The sequence below is a fragment of the Gossypium arboreum genome, chromosome 2 (assembly GCF_025698485.1).
Source record: "Gossypium arboreum isolate Shixiya-1 chromosome 2, ASM2569848v2, whole genome shotgun sequence".
Lineage (NCBI taxonomy): Eukaryota > Viridiplantae > Streptophyta > Magnoliopsida > Malvales > Malvaceae > Gossypium > Gossypium arboreum.
This window is the reverse complement of record NC_069071.1, coordinates 87,489,912-87,507,332: the sequence shown is the minus strand read 5'-3', so window position 1 is coordinate 87,507,332 and position 17,421 is coordinate 87,489,912. Positions and strand designations below refer to the sequence as shown.

The 17,421-nt window shown below is 38.8% G+C and overlaps 1 protein-coding gene and 2 non-coding genes across 3 annotated transcripts; 1 reads left to right on the top strand and 2 right to left on the bottom strand.

The window, feature by feature from the left end:
• Positions 1-322: 322 nt before the first annotated feature.
• Positions 323-428, bottom strand: LOC128290046 (small nucleolar RNA R71). Its single transcript, XR_008279687.1, has one exon. It is a non-coding gene; the product is annotated as a small nucleolar RNA R71 (small nucleolar RNA).
• Positions 429-3,915: 3,487 nt separating this feature from the next.
• LOC108466135 (uncharacterized) lies at positions 3,916-5,049 on the top strand. Its single transcript, XM_017766496.1, has 3 exons — positions 3,916-4,362; positions 4,556-4,668; positions 4,719-5,049. The coding sequence occupies exons 1-3, from the start codon at positions 3,916-3,918 to the stop codon at positions 5,047-5,049; spliced, it is 891 nt and encodes a 296-aa protein (XP_017621985.1).
• Positions 5,050-7,133: 2,084 nt separating this feature from the next.
• On the bottom strand, positions 7,134-7,239 carry LOC128290050 (small nucleolar RNA R71). Its single transcript, XR_008279691.1, has one exon. It is a non-coding gene; the product is annotated as a small nucleolar RNA R71 (small nucleolar RNA).
• Positions 7,240-17,421: the final 10,182 nt, after the last annotated feature.

Sequence of the window (17,421 nt, the reverse complement as noted above, 5' to 3'; positions counted from 1 at the left end):
ATCGAGTATAGTTAGACCTGCTATTGCTGCAAATAATTTTGAACTGAAACCTAACACAATTCAAATGATACAATAGTTTGTTTAGTTTGATGTTTTGCAAGACGAGGATCCAAACACTCATTTGGCAAGTTTTCTAGATTTTTGCAACACTTTTAAGATCAATGGCATTTTTGACAATGTCATTTGCCTTCGATTGTTTCCCTTTTCATTGAGAAACAAATCTAAACAGTGGTTGAACTCGTTACCGCGAGGGTAAATCACTACTTGAGAACAAATGACCAAAAAATTCTTACTTAAATATTTTCTGCCGGCTAAAATGGCTAAGTTGAGGAATGATATCTCTTCTTTTGTGCAGATGGATCTAGAAACACTGTATGATGCATAGGAGAATACAAGGATCTATTGAGAAGGTGCCCTCACCATGGGTTACCTCTATGGTTGCAAGTTCAGACTTTTTACAACGGTGTGAACTGCTCAACAAGGAAACTGATCGACGCAGCCGCCGTTGGTACTTTAAACAACAAAACACCTAAAGAGGCTTACAAATTTATTGAAGAGATGCCACTAAATAACTATCAACGGCAAGTCATGAGAACAAAGCTAACAAAAGTAGCCGGTGTTTTCAACCTCGACGCAGTCACTATGCTATCTAACCAGGTAGAACTTTTAAATAAAAAGATTGATGGTTTATATGGTTCTACTCAGGTACATCCAGTGATGAGGTGAGATGCAAATAGAGGAGGAGTGCACACAGAATATCAATCTTTCAACCCTAGCACCGAGGAGGAACAAGTTCAATAAATGGGTAATAATAATTCTAGACCTTAAAATAACCCATACAGTAACACTTATAATGCAGGTTGGAGGAACCATCCCAACTTCTCGTGGGGTGGCCAAGGAAATCAAAGGCCACAACATCCCCCAGGCTTTCAACAACCACCTTACCAGCAGTAAAAGGAATCGAACCTTGAGGAGATGCCAACAAAATTTATCTCGGTGTCAGAAACTCATTTTCAAAATACTGAGACAGCATAGATCAACAAGTGTCAATTCAAGGGCTCGAAACCTAAATAGGCCAACTCGCAAAACTGATTTCTGAATGACTACAAGGTAACTTGCCGAGTAATACTAAATCGAACCCAAGGGAACAACTCAATGCGATTACCGTTTGATATAAGGAAGGTTTAGTTGAACCTGAACTAAAATCGAGGCAAGGAATTGTGGTAAGTAAAGGTAAAGTTGAGGTGGACCACAATCAGTAAAAATCGATAAGTAGAAAGTACAAACCTCGTGTGCCATACCCCAGTGCGACAAGGAAATACCAGACGGATGAACAATTTGGTAAATTCCTTAAATTATTAAAGAAATTACATATTAACTTACCGTTTATTGAAGGTCTTTCGCAGATGCCGAATGCAGCTAAATTTTTAAAGGAGCTTTTAGAAAATAAGCGGAAGTTGGATGAGGCGCCGCATGAAGAGTTGAACATAGTTTGCTCAGCCATTCTATAGAATAAGCTACCCAACACGTTGAAAGATCCAGGGAGATTTACGATTCCTTGTTTAATTGGTAGTCTACACATTAACAATGCTTTGGCTGATTTAGGGGCTAGTATTAATGTCTTGCCCTATAAAATGTTTAAACAATTAGGTCTTGGGAAACCCAAACAAACTAGGTTGAGCATTCAATTGGCGGATAAAACAATCAGATTTCCTAAGGGTATTATTGAATATCTACTTGTTAAAATTGCCAAATTTATACTTCCCATTGATTTTGTTATTCTATACATAGAAGAGGATGATGGCGTGCCTTTAATTTTAGGAAGACCTTTTATAGCAACTGCTAGAACTATTATTGATGTTGGTATAGGTGAACTCACACTTCGTGTAGGTGATGAAATAATCACTCTTCAAGCTCGTAGTTCGACTAACACATCAAGTATCGAGGGTGGTTGTATAAATCATGCTACTAATACTAATTATGTGGTGCAACATTCTTTTCAGGAAACACGTTCGAGAAGCATACATGAGTCATGTTCAAGTAACAACAAATGACTCATCTATAAAGAGCGAAGGCTACAAATTGAGAAACTAGATAAATGGCATGCACAGAAATCGAAAACACACGATAAACCAAAACCACGCCATGACAGACTCAATGTTTCACCAAATCAACTTAAGGTTGGAGACAAAGTACTATTAGATGTAGCAAACCCTCGCATTACCACTTCTGAACCTAATAGAGCAATCCTTTTTACGGTACTTAACATTTTCCCATACGGTACAGTCGAGGTCACTCATTCCAAATTTGGCACGTTTAAGGTAAATAGTACTCGTCTAAAACCTTATTTTGATAAAATTGATAGCAGGAATGAGAAGTATAAACTCCTCACACCACTATGACCACACAACAGAGAGGTAAGTCTAGCTTCGACTATAAATAAGCGCTTCTCGGGAGGCAACTCGAGCACTAACGGTGTCGATTTCTTTAAATTTTAGTTTTTAACATCTAAATTACTAACTGAGTCTTTGAACACAGGTTTTCTACATCCACAGGACCAGGCACACTGGTGTGCCTTAGGCCATGCTCATAGCACGGGAAGCGACATAGCCATTCAATACGGCTGTGTGAAAACAGAGCAAAATTTTTCCCAAAACACGGGATTCGATACGTTACCACGGTTGTCCGACATGGTCGTGGGAAAGCCTGCCAAATTAACACGGGCATGTGACACGCCCGTGTCCACCACCCGTGGTCGAGACTGTCAAAAGAACACAGGCTTGCGCATATCTAACGCCCCAAACTTTAGGGTCTGTAAGTTTGTTTGGTTTAACTCTTTTTGCATGTTTGGTGTAGTGGATGAATGGTTTGGGTGTGTTTAGGGGTTTTTCCACTTGCTAAATTCTTATTTTTTTTCTCTCTTTAAAAAACCCTGGACGTTGGCACCTAGGCTATTTAATAAACGTGGTGCGTTGTTAACGCAAGAAAGCTACGTGGCTTGATGGCTTATGGCGTGCTTTGGCTTCAATGAGGGATAGGGTTCGAATCCTATGAGTGGCAATGGGTGTTATTTTGCTACTTGGGGGTAGCAAGAGTTTGTGGTGAATTCGGACTCTGCTTTATGGGAGTTTGAACTGGTCTTGGTTGTTGGGAGAATATTATGGAGGGATAAGGGGAGTGATATGGGGAGATTTTGAAGGAGTTGGTGGGGAGGAGTGTTGTAGCTGAATTAGGCAACTTGTAGGAGCAAAATCGGCTAAGGGAACTCTTTTGGCAGTTCGGCATTTTGGTTTTGGTGTAGGAGCCGAATTCTACTTCTTCTATTTTCGGATTTTGGTCTTTTGGTGCATTTCGGGGTATTATCTTTCCTTGTGTCGAATCTTCCCTCTCTTCTCACCCTTAGCCGATTATTGATTTCCCGAATACTTCTCCTTCCCACTTTGTCTTGCTACACTTCACTTTGACCACTTAACTCCACTTCTTCCTCGCCCATTCGTTTGGTTTAGCCGAACATCTTCTTGATCTTTACTCATCTCTTGATTGCTCTTGGTTTTGCCTTTTCTTTCTTGGAGTCTTAGCCGAATACTCACATAGCTAACCGGAACTCTCCCTGTTGGATTAGGATAAGTTTACTCTTGGTTTGCCAAATCCCTAGCAATAGCCAAACCTTGCTATTGTTCATTTGTATGTGTGTTGTGGTTGTGCTACTTCTCTTTCTTGCTTATTCTATGTTGGTCTTTCTCTTAATTTCCTTCTTTATCAGCTTGCACTAAGAGGGTGTTCTTGGCATCAGGTGCTTGATAGTGGTGTTTGCTGGGAAAGGCCGAATATGACTGTTCAATTAAATACCACTCTGGTAAAGCTAATGTGGTAGCTAACGCACTGAGCCGTAGGGTGGTGTCTGATTTGAGAGCAATGTTTGCTCGTCTTAGACTGTGCAATGATGGTAGTTTATTAGCAGAACTGCAAGTAAGACCAACTTGGACGGATCAAATTAAGGGGAAACAGTTGTTAGATGATTTGTTGGTTCCTTGTTTTAGAGAAGTTGAGAAAGGTGAGACTGTGGATTTTGGGTTGAATAGTGAGGGGGTATTATGTTTTCGAGGTAGAGTTTATATGCCGAGAGATCATGATCTGAGGCAGTCTATTTTGCGCGAAGCGCATAACAGTCTATATGCGATGCATCTAGGTGAAAACAAATTATATCGAGACCTTCGTGAGTTGTATTGGTGGCCAGGGTTGAAACGTGAAGTTACGGAGTATATGAGTAAGTGCCTGACTTGCCAGCAAGTTAAGGCTGAGCATCAACTACCTTCCGGATTGTTGCAGCAAGTTAAAATTCCGCTTTGGAAGTGGGAGAGGGTAACCATGGATTTTGTGAGTGGGCTACCCTTGACGCCTACTAAAAAAGATTCAATTTGGGTGATTGTGGATCGGTTAACTAAGTCTGCTCATTTTATACCAGTTCACACTGACTGTTCACTACAGAAATTAGCTAAGTTGTATGTAGCTGAGATTGTAAGACTGCATGGAGTGCCAGTTTTTATCATATTAGACAAAGATCCTAGTTTCACATCCTAGTTATGAAAGAAGCTACATGAGCCTTTGGGTACAAGACTGGATTACAGTACGGCGTTTCACCCTCAGACGGATGGGCAGTCTGAAAGGGTGATTCAGATATTGGAAGACATGTTGAGAGGTTGTGTAATTGATTTCAGGGGCAGTTGGGAGGATTATTTATCATTGGCAAAATTTGCGTATAGCAACAACTACCAGTCTAGCATTCAGATGGCACCGTATGAGGCGTTATACGGTCGTAGATGTCGTACTCCTACTTGTTGGACTGAGTTGGGGGAGCGACGGATTCTGGGGCCAGAATTAATTTCTGATACAGAGGACAAAGTAAAACTAATCCGAGACCGGTTGAAACAAGCGTCTGATAGACAGAAGTCTTATGCGTACCAAAAGCGAAAAGAGATCGAGTACGCTGTGGGAGATTATGTCTTTCTTAAAGTATCACCGTGGAAGAAAATATTGAAGTTTGGGTGAAGGGTAAGCTTAGTGATAAACCGTAAATTATACATATTTTGACCCCATGTTTAATGCATTTTATGGATGATTTCTCATTAGAATTGGTGAATTTGATGCTACTAATGCTTTAATTTCATGTTTTATACTTAGGAGAGCATAGAAGAGTGAAAGGAACGAGAAACGGGCCAAAAATAAAGAAAATGGGCCAAAGTACGAACTGAACACAGCCTGGACTTCCTCACAAGGGCAGCCCACACGGCCGTGCCAATTTGGCATAATCGAAGCACGATTAACATGGACAGACCACACAGTCGCGTCAATTTTGCAGGCTCGAACACAGCCTGAAGTAAGAGCACACGGGTGTGTCACACGAGGATGTCCCTATCGAGTCCAAGTTGAGTCCAATTAAGAAACGGCTAATTTTGAGGGCTTTTAGGCATTCCAAAACCTATAAATACACCCTAAAGGAGGAAGAAAAGGGAGATGGAGAAGAGGGGGTAAGGAATTACTCTAAGAAAGCCGATTGATCCATCCCAGAAGCCAGATTCATCATCAAAACTGAAGATCTCTCCTCAATTTCCCTTCAGGAGTTTTGGGTTTTCTTTATGTTTTGTATTCTTTATTCTTCTAAGATGTTTTCTTATTTAGTTATGAACTAAAACCCCTAAATACCTAAGGGGAATGAAACCTAAGACGAATCTTGTTATTATTTTCTGAATCGTATGATAAATATTTAACTTGTTCTTAATTATGTGTTATTAATTCTTGTTTTGATATCCCAGGATACTGATTCAAGACATGCTCTTATTCAGAGGAGGAATAGACCCTGTCTAAGAGTACATTTGTCATAATTAAGCGGAGTTGATTGCGCACCTAGAAATAGGGTGACAAGATTTTGCCGGATTAGGGTGAGACCTAATAAGGGGATCCATAGATCGAGTTAATGCAACCCTAGAGTGTTAATTAGAGAAAAGTCTAGGTTATTCAATCTAGGGGTTAGATGTTATTAGTCTTGAATAGGGATAATAACATAACTTAGGGATCTCTACGGAACAAGTTGAATGAATAAATTGTCCAATTCGGAGCCAGAATAACAAGCAAAGTCTAAGTGGATTTTTCTTTAGGTATTATCTTAAGTCAATCGATTCTTCCCAAAAGCAATTCCCTAATTCTTTTCTCTGTGTGTTCTTAGTTTAGATAATTAGTTCGTTAAAACAAAAACCTCTTTATTCTTAGGCTAGATAATAAAAAGACAGTCAATACTAGTACTTTTAGTTCCTTTGGGTTTGACAATCTGGTCTTGCTAAAACTATACTACTGTTCGATAGGTACACTTGCCTACATTGCGATAATAGTTAGTTCAAGAACGAGTAATTATAAATATTTAAAACCTATCACGAAATCACGATGAAATATTAGGAACGCTCAATTTTTATTACTTTAGCCATTTATTTTTCTTGCAATTTAATTTAATTTAATTATTATTATTACTAATTAATTTACTTTTTCTTTCTCTTGGCAGGTTTTTATAGTTTATGACTAGAAGAAACCCGTCGGGACCGTTACTTTTTGACGAAGAAATCGATCGTACAATTCGCAGAAATTAATAAGACGCAGGTTAAGATACACAGAGAATGACCAAGAAGGCGATACTCAACCCTCAATCAAAGAGATGGCTGAAAAGCAAGGCAATCAGCTACCTCCTGCAATTGCGGCTAATCAAAATCATGCTCCACGTACTATGTATGATTATGCTAAACCTTCTTTAACAGGAACTGAATTTAGCATAGTTAGACCTCCTGTAGCTGTAAAAACTTTTGAATTAAAACCTAACACTATTCAAATGATACAGCAATTTGTTTAGTTTGATTGTTTGCAGGATGAGGATCCCAATGCTTATTTAGCCAACTTCTTAGAACTATGCGATACATTTAAAATTAATGGTGTTTTTGATGATGCCATTCGCCTTCAGTTATTGCCTTTTTCACTGAGAAACAAAGCTAAACAGTTGTTGGACTCGTTACCACGAGGGTCTATCACTTCTTGGGAATAAATGACCGAAAATTTTTTACTAAAATATTTTTCGCTGGCTAAAACGGCTAAGTTACATAATTATATCTCTTATTTTGTGTAGATGGACTTAGAAACACTTTACGATGCATGGGAGAGATACAAGGATCTATTGCGAAGGTGCCCTCACCATGGGTTACCTTTATGGATGGAAGTTCAAATGTTCTACAATGGTGTGAATCCCTCGACAAGACAGATGATTGACGCAACTGCTGGAGGAACCATCAACAACAAAACACCTGAAGAGGCTTATGAATTTATTGAAGAAATGTCACTGAATAACTATCAGTGGCAAGTCATGAGGACTAAGCCAACAAAAACAGCAGGCGTTTATAACATCGACTCAGTTACTACACTGTCAAATTAGGTAGAACTTCTCAATAAAAAGATTGATGGTTTACTTGGTTTTATGCAGGTACATCTAGTAATGAGGTGTGACTCAAGTGGAGGAGGTATGCATACAGAATATCAGTCCTTCAATCCTACAACCGAAGAGGAACAAGTCAACTTTATGGGTAACAATAACTTTAGATCTCAAAATAACCCATACAGTAATACTTATAATGCAGGTTGGAGGAACCACCCAAATTTCTCTTGGGGTGGTCAAGGGAATCAAAAGCCACAAAATCCTCAGGGTCTTCAACAACCACCTTATCAACAAGAGAAGAAACCGAACATTGAGGAGATGCTCTCTAAATTCATCTCGATGTCAGAAACCTGTTTCCAAAATACCAAGGCAACACTTAAAAATCAACAAGTACCGATCCAAGGACTCGAAACTCAGATAGGCCAGCTATCCAAACTAATCTTCGAACGACCACAAGGTAGCTTACCAAGTAATACTGAACCTAACCCAAGGGAACATCTCAATGCAATTAGTACTCAAGATAAGGAAGGATTCATTTCGCCTAAGCCAGAATTGATGCAAGAAACTGTGGTGAGCAAAGGTAAAAGTGAGGTAAGTCATAACAAAATGGTGAATGAAGAATATAAACCTTGTGTCCCATACCCTAACGTGGCAAAGAAAGACCGCTCAGACGAACAATTTGGTAAATTCCTTAAACTTTTGAAAAAATTACATATTAACTTACCGTTTATTGAAGCTCTGTCGCAAATGCCGAATGCAATGAAATTTTTAAAAAAGCTTTTCGTAAATAAGGGAAAGTTGGATGAGGCGTCACATGTGGAGTTGAACCCAGTTTGCTCGGCCATTCTCCAAAATAAACTACCCAACAAACTAAAAGACCTAGGGAGTTTTACGATACCTTGCTTAATTGGTAGTTTAGATGTTAATTATGCACTGGCTGATCTAGGGGCTAGTATCAACGTCATGCCTTACAAAATGTTTAAGCAACTAGGTCTCGGGAAACCCAAACAGACTAGGATGAGCATTCAATTAGAAGATAAAACTATAAGATTCCCTAGAGGTATTTTTGAAGATGTGCTAGTTAAAATTGATAAATTTATATTTCCCGTTGACTTTGTTCTAGACATAGAAGAGGACAGCAACACTCCCTTAATTCTAGGAAGGCCCTTTTTAACAACTGCTAAAACCATCATTGATGTTGGCATAGGTGAACTCACACTCCGGGTGGGAGACAAAACAATCACTCTTCAAGCTCGTAATTCTGGCAACACATCAAGAATTAAAGGTGATCATCTAAACCATTCCACTAAAACTAGCAATATGGTGCCACCTACCTAGCAAAAAATGAGTCTGAAAGAAGCACACGAGTCGTTCTCAAGAAATAGTAGAGAACCTGTTCATGAAGATCGAAGATTACAAATCAAGCAACTCGATGAATGGCGGACGCACAAACCAAGAACACCCGACAAACCGAAACTACGCCAAAACAAGCCCGATACCTCTCCAAATCAACTTAAGGTTGTGATAAGGTCTTATTAGATGCTACAGATCCCCACATTATCACTACCACACTGAATGAGGAAATCCCTCTTACGATACTCAGTATTTTTCCATTCGGTATGGTGGAGGTGAGTCATCCCAAGTTCGGCACTTTTAAGGTAAACAACACCAGTTAAAACCTTATTTTGATGAGATTGATAGCAGGAATGAGGAGAATAAACTCCTCAAACCACCATGATTATTCAACGGAGAGGTAAGTTGAGCTTAGACTATAAATAAACTCTTCTAGGGAGGCAACCCGAGCACTAACAATAGTAATTTCTTTAAATTTTGGTATTTAACACCTAACTTACTAATAGAAATCTTGAATACAGGTGTTTCTACAGAGGCACGGCCAAGCACACGGCTGTGCTTAAGGTCGTGTGAAAATAGGGCAAAAGCTTTTCCCAACATGGGCTACGATAAAACACCACAATCGTACGACATGGCCGTGGTCAAGCCTGCCAAAACAACACTGGCGTGCGACACGCCCATCTGGAAGAACCATGGATAAACCTGTTAAAACAACACGGGCGTGTGACACACCCATGTCTAACACCCGTGGTCAATCCTGTTAAATTGACACGGGCATGGGGATTGCACACACGGGCGTGGGAGAAGCGAATGAAGCTAGACACGGTCGTACGACACGGTCATGTAAACCCACGCGCCCGAGGAACGCGGGCGCGCACTAAATGTCAGACACGCCCAAATTTGAAATTCGCGAATCACACTGGATGAAATTGGGGAACACGGGCGTGTTCGCTGGCCGTGTGGCCCAAAATCTATAAATACCTTACACTATTCACTTTCTTCCAGATTCAAAAACCCTAACCCTAGCATCTGCAACTCCACATGGCCCCCTTGCCACGCCCGTGCGCTGGCTCTAAATTCATTATTAAAGTTCAATCTTTCTCCCTTAGCGTTTGCTTACTCCTTTCACTTCTATTTTACTTATTACTAATGCTTATTATTATAATAATCCCCATTACTTTTGAACTATTTTTCATTTTTCTCATTACTTTATCATTTAGTTTGCATTCTTAGGTTAGTTATTATACATTTCGAATAAAATCAAGTTATTAGGCACACCTCATATCCATGACATTACTATGCTTATTTTCATGCTATTACCATGCCAAGTCTGTCATTTAATTTGCATTCTTAGGATAGTTACCATACAATTTGTGTTAAATTGAGACTAGGAAAACTTTACACCAATTACATTTCTATTCTCATTCTCATTGTTATTGTGGTTGAGTTTGCCTCATATTAGTAGTCTTGGATAAAATAGTTAGTTCAAATTCATGCCTTTTACTTACTCTTAGAATATGTTTACCTATTATTATTATTCTTTATATTACAGACTTTTAATGTCATCAGAAGGAAAGAAAACCACCGTACCAGCCTTAAATAAGAGGAAGGGAGCGTCATCTTCCGCAGGTCCAACCGCAAAAATTCGTCACCCTCTCCTGTAACACCCCGTACCCAAGTCCGTTACCAGAATCGAACACGAGGTGCACACAAACTTAACTTAGTTAATTTCACAGTCCATTTAGAAATTTCCAGACAAGTTGGTTACTGTGTCACTGTCGCCTTAAAAATCATATCTTGAGTTTCAAAGCTCGAAAATCAGTTTCGTAATTTTTACCTGAAACTAGACTCATATGTCCATCTACATATTTTTTTCTAGAATTTTTGGTTGGGCCAATTAGTACAGTTTATTAGTTAAAGTCTCCCCTTTTCCAGGGTTCGACTACACTGACATTCATGCATTATGAATTGGACATCTCCCTGTACAGGGCTTAAATACTGATGTTGTTTGTTTCTATAGAAACTAGACTCAAAGAGGAATCTATACATATATGGCATGACTCCTAATCATCTCTGGTTAATTTACAATGAATTTCCAAAGTCGGAACAGGGATTTCAGAAACCGTTCTGGCCCTGTTCGATGAAAACCAAAATATCTCTTAACATATAACTCATATGACCATTTCGTTTCTTCCATATGAAAGTAGATTCATCAAGGTTAATTTACATAATTTATTCACTATTTAATTCCATTCTTACAATTTTTAGTGATTTTACAAATCCACACCATTGCTACTGACAGCATCTGTTTCCAAGGTAAACTTTACCTATTTGTGGTTTCCATGGACCAACTATAGTTTTGTCATACATAAGTCCACATATAGTCATATTTAGCCATTCCAATGGCTGATCATTTGCCCAACACTTCTATTCCAGTCCATAATCACATCATGAAACCATACATAAATACATAAACACAAATGGTCTAATGCCACACTCCACTTTTACGAGCCATTTTCGCATGGCTTTACACACATACATCACAAAACGTGCTTGAAAAATGAAAAAGGGTAGTCCTATACATGCCATTTCAAAATCCAACCAAAATATATACCGAAAGGGACTTTGATAGTGTGGGAGACTTGACTTCCGAAATCCCGAGTCCGATGGTGACGAGCCAAAATCTATAGACAGAGAAACAGAGAAACGGAGTAAGCAATTTATGCTTAGTAAGTTAGAGCAAGGATTCCAGCACAACAAAAGCATAACATTCATATAGCTAACGGATAATTTCATATGCACAAATTCTCAATATCATACTTATTTCACATTCCAACCCCTATATTCATACATAAGGGTTCATCTTAGCCAAATGCCAAAGCTCATTACTCGATTGAGCGAATATTATTCAAGGAATCAACTATTCCAAAGCACATACGAACATACGTCGTTGCTGGAATTTTCAAGCGTATTAGCTGAAATTTTACAGCAGGTTCATTCATTCTTGAATCACGTATCTTCGGAGTTTAACCGGATATGGCTACACATTCAAATGCCTTGGGACATAGCCCGTTCTGATAACTTCGCACGAATGCCTTCGGGACTTAACCCGGATTTAGTAGCTCGCTCGAAAGCCTTCGGATCTTAGTCCGAATTTAGTAACTCGCACGTATGCCGTCGGATCTTAGTCCGGATTTAGTCACTTAGCACAAAGCCTTCGGGACTTAGCCCGGATATCATTCGAATAACCATGTACATTTATCAATAAATCATAACACATTCATATTTCATTTTCATTAGCAAAATTCAAACACAAGTCACTTATCACATTTGCAATTTCGGCACAATAGCCACACACAAAGAGCATGATTTTAATTTGCTTTAAACATGATCTAATCAATTCAGAATTTAAGCTCTATTACTCAAGAACTTACATAGGATGTCGTCGAACGATTTCAATGGCTATTCGACCACTTTTATCTAGTTCCCCTTTGCTCTTGAGCTTAATTTAACAAATAAATCGGTTTAATCATTTGAGCATCGAAAGAGGAATACAAGGTACTTAGCCAATATATATACTCGTTAGGCATCAAAGTCGCATGTATACGAAATCATGAATCGAACTCAACACATTAGTTAATATTCCTCTTAGCCGAATTTTCTAAGCCAAGAATAGGCATCAATATGCTTGCCTCTAACCGAATGCATGCACACCAATTTCCCCTCATGTGGCCGAATATGCATGTCCATGTTGAGGCCAATTATACACTTAATACCACACAAAAACAGCATACATTTTACTAACTAACGTATTACATATCGTAGCTCAATACACATCTCTCATTTATTTCATAACCGAAACATCATCATATGCAAAATATATACCTTGAGATAGTATATATGTCATACCAATACATCATGTGCAACATATATGCATGTAGGTGCAAGGGCCGAATCTCAAATTGATTATAACTATCCCATATATTTTCATCATGGCGAATGTTCCTTCCACACCATTTACCATCACAAAGCATGGATTTCATCATCCAACTTACAAGCTTACAATGTCATGAAGTTTAATCTCATAGTATCTATCAAACTCTCACTCAAAAGTGTTAAAAGAATATTCAAAATCATCAATCCACCATCACATGCACCATTACAAAGTTTCACTTTTAGCATGCAAATGATGTCAACACAATCTCACCTTAGCGAATATCATCTCCATGACATAGTAAGGATTTGAACCATGGCTAGTTAGAACTCAAGCTAACTACTAAAATATACATGAATCTCATGGCAAAGCATCAAACTTACCTTAATCTCAACACAAGTATGGCCAAACCTCCTCCTAATCCCCCCTCCAAACCAAGCATGAAGCAAGACCCCTTCCTTCTTCCTTAGAATTTCAGCTCAAAGAAAGTGAAAAAAAAAGATGAACAACAATTTTTTTTCTTCTCTTTTCCTCTACTCATGGCAATGGGGGGGGGGGGAGAAGCCTTCACACACATTTTTTTTTTTATTACCCATGCATCTTATTTTATTTATTCCAACATCAAGCACTTACACAACATGTTTCATGACATGTTTTGCCCATAATTCATTGTCATGGCCGGCCACTAGGCTTTAGTTTAGGGAAATTTGACATGCAAACCCCTCATTTTGCATGCATGATCAACTAGTCATCACACATTTCCCTTTCCTATTTTCAAAGTTTACTACTAGGTCCTTTTTAGTGAAATTCACATTTAAAAACCCTAAATCAAAACATCAAAAATGTCACACATGAATTAACACATATTATAGGCATCAAAATGAATATTAGATTATTTTTGTGCCTCGGTTTGGTGGTCCCGAAAACACTTCCCGACTAGGGTCAATTTTTGGCTGTCACATCTCCTGCAGTTCCCCCGAGGGCCCCAAGAAGAGCTTTTCCAAATACTTGGGGCCCAACCTTTAATTGCAGGCCGCTGCATCGACTGGGCTGCCATAGAACAAGTTCAGATGGTTGACGTGATTCGGGCTCTCTTAACCACCGACCGGTGGGAGCTGTTCTTTGGGATTATTGAGCCGACATACCTCGAGCTCACGATGGAACTCTGCTCAACATTCCATCTCCAGACCGTAATGAAAAGGTACGATGACCCCGGCACGGTCCAGTTTCACCTAGGTAGATTAATCAGCCAGCTAAGCGTCCCAGAGTTTGGTGCTGCACTAGGCCTATATACGGAGGAGTTCAGGGAGGAGAATGAACTACATGCTCTCAGTCGTCACATACATTTCTCTCCCTCGAAGTGCTGGCACACTTTGGCCTCTAGCATGGCCTCCTACAATCCTAGCAACTCCAAGGCATCAGTTATCCCACCATCACTGAGGTACTTACACACTATTTTAGCTCACACGATTACAGGGAGGCGAGAGAGCACTGACGTCGTCAACACCCACGACGTCTACTTCTTATGGTACATGTCGCAAAGGCACGTCATTGACCTTGCCTATTTCATCACCCTTGCGATTCAGCGCTAGATGGAGCGATAACAGAAGGGGGTCATCTCTATTGGCCCCTATGTGACTAGGCTGGCGCGACACTTCGGGCTCCTCAACACTGCGGCCCAAGAATCATCCCTCACCCTCATCGGCCAGATGTCTCCACAAGGCATCTAGAGCATGCTTAGCATGAGGATGATCGAGAGGCGCCGAGGAACCTACCCTCCCCAGTATCATCTTGTCCAATCTATAGAGGAGGAGGCCTACGAGGACATTCCTGATGATGTCCCCCCACAGCACGAGGACCCACAGACTCAGCCATCACCACCCTCTTGTCCAGTTCATGCGGCGGCTTCATATGCTGACAACTCTGAGTGCCTCACCCGATTCGAGCAGCAGTGTTTTCAATGATTTGACAACATTGATGCTACTCTACAGCAGATTTGTCAGCACCTCCACATCTCATCACCAGTCCCACCTCGCGAACCATCCAACGATGAAGATGTTTAGAAATATTTATTTATTATTTTTATGTTTTTAATTTTTATTGAAACTACTTTTTATTTTTGTTAGATTTTAGAATTTTATTTTTAATTATTAATTTCGGTTATTTCTTTTCGAGTAATTATTCTTCCTAATATCCCCTAAAAAGTTCCTGATTTTATCACAGTTATATAGAGCTTTTGAGCTCATCATCACATAGGAACTAAAACTCCACCGGGAAAGGTTCTCCACGACTGCCATATCCTGCTCGACCACGACCATAGCTACCACTAGATATAATATTCTTTCAGCAGAAGACTTATGGACTAATGAACCTCTACGACTACCGGAGTATCCTCCTCCACTTTAGAACCGATTACTCTCCAAAACTCCAGTTCGAGGAATTCATCATACAGGAAGTTTCACTTCTCTCCCTATCTTATTTTTATTTTATAAGACCCATATTTGTACATTGAGGGCAATGTACATCTTAAGTGTGGGTGGGGGAAGGCATTCATTTCATTATCAGAAAAATCCCTGAATGATTGCCTTGTTCTCTTAAAAAGCTCTTATATCATATTTAGGATAAATTTTAATTGATTTATGATTTTGATTGATATATCTTAAATTAAAACATAGGGATTTATACATTGATTGTTTAAACTTTAAGACATTAGAGAATCAAGCATGATAAGTTGATTTTTAAGAATTTAAAATCTCAGGTTGTTTCCCCAAAGTTTAGGTATTACTTTGAATTTAAATTCACAAGTTTTTAACATCAAAAAGCCATAATTTTTGTTAGATTTTTGAGCCTTTTGAGCATCTTGTAATTCTTTCATGCTCAGTTTTATTATTGCTCTGAGTGCATCAGTATTGAACTGTTATTCTAGAACTTGATTGATTATGCATGTCGAGACCACACCATTTGATTTGATATATCAAAATGATTGAGGCACTTAGGATTAACCCACTCATTCCATGAAAAGCCTATCACCACAATTGACCCCTAGTAAACCCCCTTGAGCCTAACAAGCCATTTCTTGTATTAACCTTAATATTAACCCTTAACCCATTATTGTTGAAATCCCCTAAATTAATCATTATTTTTGTCGAGATTTGAATTGAATAAATTGTTTAGCTATGTCTTGTTCTTAATAGTTAGTCTATGTTATGTAACTTGTTCTTAAAAAAAAAAACTATGTATGCATATCTGTAATTTCATATTCTGAGAGAAGCTCTGTTGTACGTAAGTGAAGATTAACTCTTTTTCTAGTTAGGCAATTTTCAACTCAATCTCGATTCTAATCTTTTCTTTCAGCTTGTGACCACACCCCCCTAACCAAGCCTCACTACAACCCTCTAAAGACCTTTTGATTGATGTATCATCTTAAATTATAGTGGTGGAGATTTGATTTTCATGCAAGCCTATGGTAATGACTTTCCATTATTGACTATTGAGTGCTTCATTTATTGTCTTTAAACACTACAAGTGATTTGAGTGAATCATTAGTGAGGATGTCAAACTCTGTGATATTCTGAATCAACGGTAATTACTTAAATGAGGAGAGACACCTATGTTTGCATGGTTAAATACTCAACTCAGAATGTTTGAGACTTTAATGTTCTTTTAGTTGAATCCTCAATGTATGATCACTTATAGATTAATTTGAGATATTATCAATCGAAATTATAAGTTGAGAAGAATTTATTTTGATTATGAGTTGATAATTTTGCTTGAGGACAAGCAAATGCTTAAGTGTGGGGGTATTTGATTAACCGTAAATTATACATATTTTTACCCCATATTTAATGCATTTTATGGATGATTTCTCATTAGAATTGGTGAATTCGATGCTCCTAATGCTTTAATTTCATGTTTTATACTTAGGAGAGCATAGGAGAGCGAAAAGAATGAGAAATGGGCCAAAAATAGAGAAAATGGGCCAAAGTATGAACTCAACACGACCTGGACTTCCTCACATGGGTAGCCCACACAGTCGTGTCAATTTGGCAGAATCGAAGCACGATTCACACGAGTAGACCACACGCCTAAAGTAAGTGCACACGGACGTGTCCCTGCCGAGCCCAAGTTGAGTCTAATTCAGAAAAGGATAATTTTGAGGGCTTTTAGGCATTTCAAAGCCTATAAATACACCCTAAAGTAGGAAGAAAAGGGAGACGGAGAAGAGGGGGTAAGGAATTACTCTATGGAAGCCGATTGATCCATCCCAGGAGTTGGATTCATCATCAAGACTGAAGATCTCTCCTCAATTTCCCTTCAGGAAGTTTGGGTTTTCTTTATGTTTTGTATTCTTTATTCTTCTGAGATGTTTTCTTATTTAGTTATGAACTAAAATCCCTAAATACCTAAGGGGAATGAAACCTAAGACGAATCTTGTTATTATTTTCTGAATCGTATGATAAATATTTAACTTGTTCTTAATTATGTGTTCTTAATTCTTGTTTTGATATCCCAGGATACTGATTCAAGACATGCTCTTATTCAGAGGAGGAATAGACCCTATCTAAGAGTACATTTGTCATAATTAAGCGGAGTTGATTGTGCGCCTAGAAATAGGGTGACAAGATTTTTCTTGCACGCCTAGAAATAGGGTGACAAGATTTTGCCG

Excerpts from the sequence above, each read along its gene's own strand:
- LOC108466135 (XM_017766496.1), top strand. The coding sequence starts at position 3,916 with ATGTTTGCTCGTCTTAGACTGTGCAATGATGGTAGTTTATTAGCAGAA. Across the intron at positions 4,363-4,555 it reads CGCTTTGGAAGTGGGAGAGG|ACAAAGATCCTAGTTTCACA; the intron begins GTAACCATGGAT and ends TTATCATATTAG. Across the intron at positions 4,669-4,718 it reads CGGATGGGCAGTCTGAAAGG|GGGCAGTTGGGAGGATTATT; the intron begins GTGATTCAGATA and ends AATTGATTTCAG.